Source organism: Trypanosoma theileri (assembly GCF_002087225.1).
Source record: "Trypanosoma theileri isolate Edinburgh chromosome Unknown TM35_Tth_226_V1, whole genome shotgun sequence".
NCBI lineage: Eukaryota > Euglenozoa > Kinetoplastea > Trypanosomatida > Trypanosomatidae > Trypanosoma > Trypanosoma theileri.
The window spans coordinates 1-3367 of record NW_021640068.1 but is presented as its reverse complement, the minus strand read 5'-3'; the positions used below and the strand labels follow the sequence as shown (position 1 = coordinate 3367).

The following is a 3367-nucleotide window of genomic DNA, read 5'->3' as shown; positions in this document are numbered from 1 at the left end:
TATATATATATATATATATATATGAACTTATGGCACGTATGTATGTATGCGCTTATGTTACTGTTTTTGTAAGTTGTGCTTCTGCCCCATTGTATGCGTCTGCGTGAATGTCACTTGATTCATTTGATTTTTCTTTTTTTTTGTATTTATTTGTTTGTTTTTACGTCTTATCCATATGGATGTATCTCTCTGTATGTATATATATATATATATATATATATTAATGTACGTTACATCATATTTTTTTTTTTTTTTGACTTTTCCTTTGCTTTTTTTTTTTTTTTATAACTATATTGAAATTAGGTAAGGGTGGATGATTGTCGACGAAGCGCGACACTTCATTGACTTTAGTAACTACCCAGGTGGCGTGCTGGATGAAGAAATTCTCTCTCAATTACGTGATGCCCTTAACTGCAATGATCATTTTTGCAAACTCGTATTTAACAATAATCGTCTAACGGATGATGCCGTTGGGACTCTAGCGGCTATTCTCAAGGGACGCACCCCTATTGAGTATCTCTCACTGGAGGCCTGCGATCTCCGCGATGTGGATATTCTCCACATCGCCAACGCCGTCTGCACACGGAAGGCACTGAAGTTCATTGATCTCCGCCGCAATCCCGCCATCACCAGCGAGGCACTTCCAGACATTGCGAGAATGATTCGATCTGTGCCCACGTTGACGACTATACTCATGCGTGGGACTTCTCTGCAGCCGCACAACTGCGCAGAGATAATGGACGCCTTGGAGCAGAGTTCGTCTGTGAAGGTGATGGAATTACCGTATACTGTAGGATATAGAGTACTGGACAATGTGAAAAGGATTATCAGTAAAAATAACATGGAATATTTAGATTCTACTTCTAGTGATAAAAATGAGAAGCGGAGAGTTGCCGCGACTATCGGAAGTACTTCTATGGAAACTAGTAATAAGCGGCGTAAAAAAACATTGGAACCAACAACTTTGCCAAAGTTAGTACCACCTCCACCTGTTGCGTTTTCTGCAGAGATGCCACCCACTGAAGTACGATCAACACCACCCCTATCACCCTCACTATTACAACAAAAAAGTAAAAGTACTGTGGAAATGATGGAATTTCGACATTGGGCTGATCCAGCAATTAAAAATGCCGCCGCACATATTTATGTACTGGATCAGCGTTGTCAACTACTTGAGATGCACAAACAAGAAAAACGTGAACGTCTCCTTGCAAAACGTGGTCTTATGCCAAGGCAGAAAGATACAGAATGGAGTACGCAATACTACCGATTATGAAGACGTACAAGTAAATACTATTGAGTAGAAATGGAAAGTGGATCTACTGAATAGATGATTTTATATCTGTACCAATATATATATATATATATATATATATATATAAACCCAATCATGAACAAAAAAAAAAAATTGGAAAACTACTGTATTATATCTACGTTTTTTTTCTTTCTTTTCTGTTTTGCCTCATTAAAAAGGTAATCTTTTCTTCTGTGCTGCATTATAGTATTAATTTCTTTATATATATATATATATATGCGGAAGTGTTGAATTTTGTGTGTGATCCAGTACTCCTTTATGTAAACATTCGGAATGCATTTGCGTCATTTCTTTTATTATTATTATTATTATTATTATTATTATTACAATTTCTCCTCATGTGGGGCTTCTTTTTCCTCTCTGTGTATATGTGTGCGAAACTTGCTGTGAGAGCTATGGGGCTATGAGAATAGTTTCTGTTTGTGTCCTCTACAATGTTTGCTTCTTTTTTCTTTTCTTTCCTTCTTTTTTTGTTTATTATTTCTCTATTGTAATTCTTATTATCATTACTTTGTATTTGTGGAGGCATATTTTCCTTATCTGTATATTATATATATATATATATATATATATATAAACAGCATTTTATTTTTCTTATTCTTCTAGGCCCTCTCTTCAAACGAAGAATAAAGGGACTATAGAGAAAGAAAGAAAGAAAGAAAAAAAAACTATATAAGAAATAGAAGAATACTCTTACCGTGTGACATTTGGGCGTAAGAAACAAAAAAAAAAAATAAGAGAAACTACCTGATACACACAAAACATATAAATATATTTATATACACACACATAAATATACGTAGACGTATATGCGTTATTTTAGAGTCTTGTACAACTTTAACGCAGAAGATAATGTAGAGCTTAGTGTTAAAAAGGGTGAAATCGTTATCCCCATTGACGGTGATGTAATGGATGGATGGATTAAAGTGGAAGTATTAAATGATGCGAAACGCCGTGGGTTTGTGCCTCTCAACTTTCTGCGTGAAACCACACAACCCAGCGAATCTCCACAGGCACCGCAGCCTCTCAGTGGGGCGACTCCCACGGCCCGTCAGCCCTCCGCCATTCCGAAGGGCACCCCGTCGTCCTTCACCTCCGCCGCACTGGACTACGGCGACACTTTGCAGCACATGTACACAAGTGGCACGCGGGAACCATCCGTGGCCTCACGGCGAAGTCAATCCGCCGATCAACGCACACAACGACCCTCGCAAGTCTTGGGAAAAACAACAACATCAACATCAATGACCCAACAGAGACGACAATCACCACCATTACAACAAGAACAACAACAACAACAACAGACGGTTACTTCACTTCCTTCCGATCCCTCATCTGGACGATCACTATTAAATGATCCAAATGCAGTGATAGAAGCTTTTATGAAAAATGAGCTTCATTTTAAACAACTTATTCGACAACGTCAGGATGCACTTGCCCAAATGCGTTCTACACTTGAGGGAGCCATGGTTGAAATGGCAGCATGTAAAGATAAAAATGCCACTTTGGCACGCAAACTGCGTGACTTGGATCTATCTATAGATAAAGAAAGAAAGCGCTGGAAGGAGCGCATTGAAGAAGAAAAAGCGTTTATTGCTCGATCCATGCCACAAGACTAAACAAAACACCTTTGCTGGTAACGGGCAGTGTTTTTTCTTTTTTCTTCTACTATATGCATGCATTTGGTACTATCAATGACAGCAGTACCAAACGAAGAAAAAGAAGAGTCATATTTCATTTTTACATTATGTGTGTTTTTTTTTTCTTTTTTCTGCGTGTATATGTGTGTACACTGGCATTCCTCTTGTAGATATTTGAAAATAGTGCATAAATATCAGTATTGTTATTTATTACTTCTTTCGTGCGTATTTTATATTATTATTTTTTTTTTCTCTTTTTTTCTCTGGATTTGTTTTTCTCTTCATTGTTCTTGTTCTTTTTTTTTTTTTTTTTTTGAATATATTCTTATTTGTCGAAGTAAAAGAAAATAAAAATAAAAACAAAGAATAAAATTGGATGATATGCGGACAATCAATGCTGAGGGGAATTTGC

The 3367-nt window shown here is 36.9% G+C and overlaps 2 protein-coding genes across 2 annotated transcripts; both read left to right on the top strand.

The window, feature by feature from the left end:
• Window positions 1–313: 313 nt before the first annotated feature.
• On the top strand, window positions 314–1276 carry TM35_002261010 (uncharacterized protein; the record flags this gene model as incomplete). Its single annotated transcript, XM_029032043.1, has 1 exon — window positions 314–1276. One exon carries the CDS (start codon window positions 314–316, stop codon window positions 1274–1276), a length of 963 nt encoding a protein of 320 aa, XP_028876664.1.
• An 848-nt stretch (window positions 1277–2124) lies between these two features.
• On the top strand, window positions 2125–2934 carry TM35_002261000 (putative SH3 domain protein; the record flags this gene model as incomplete). Its single annotated transcript, XM_029032042.1, has 1 exon — window positions 2125–2934. One exon carries the CDS (start codon window positions 2125–2127, stop codon window positions 2932–2934), a length of 810 nt encoding a protein of 269 aa, XP_028876663.1.
• Between the last annotated feature and the right edge of the window lie 433 nt (window positions 2935–3367).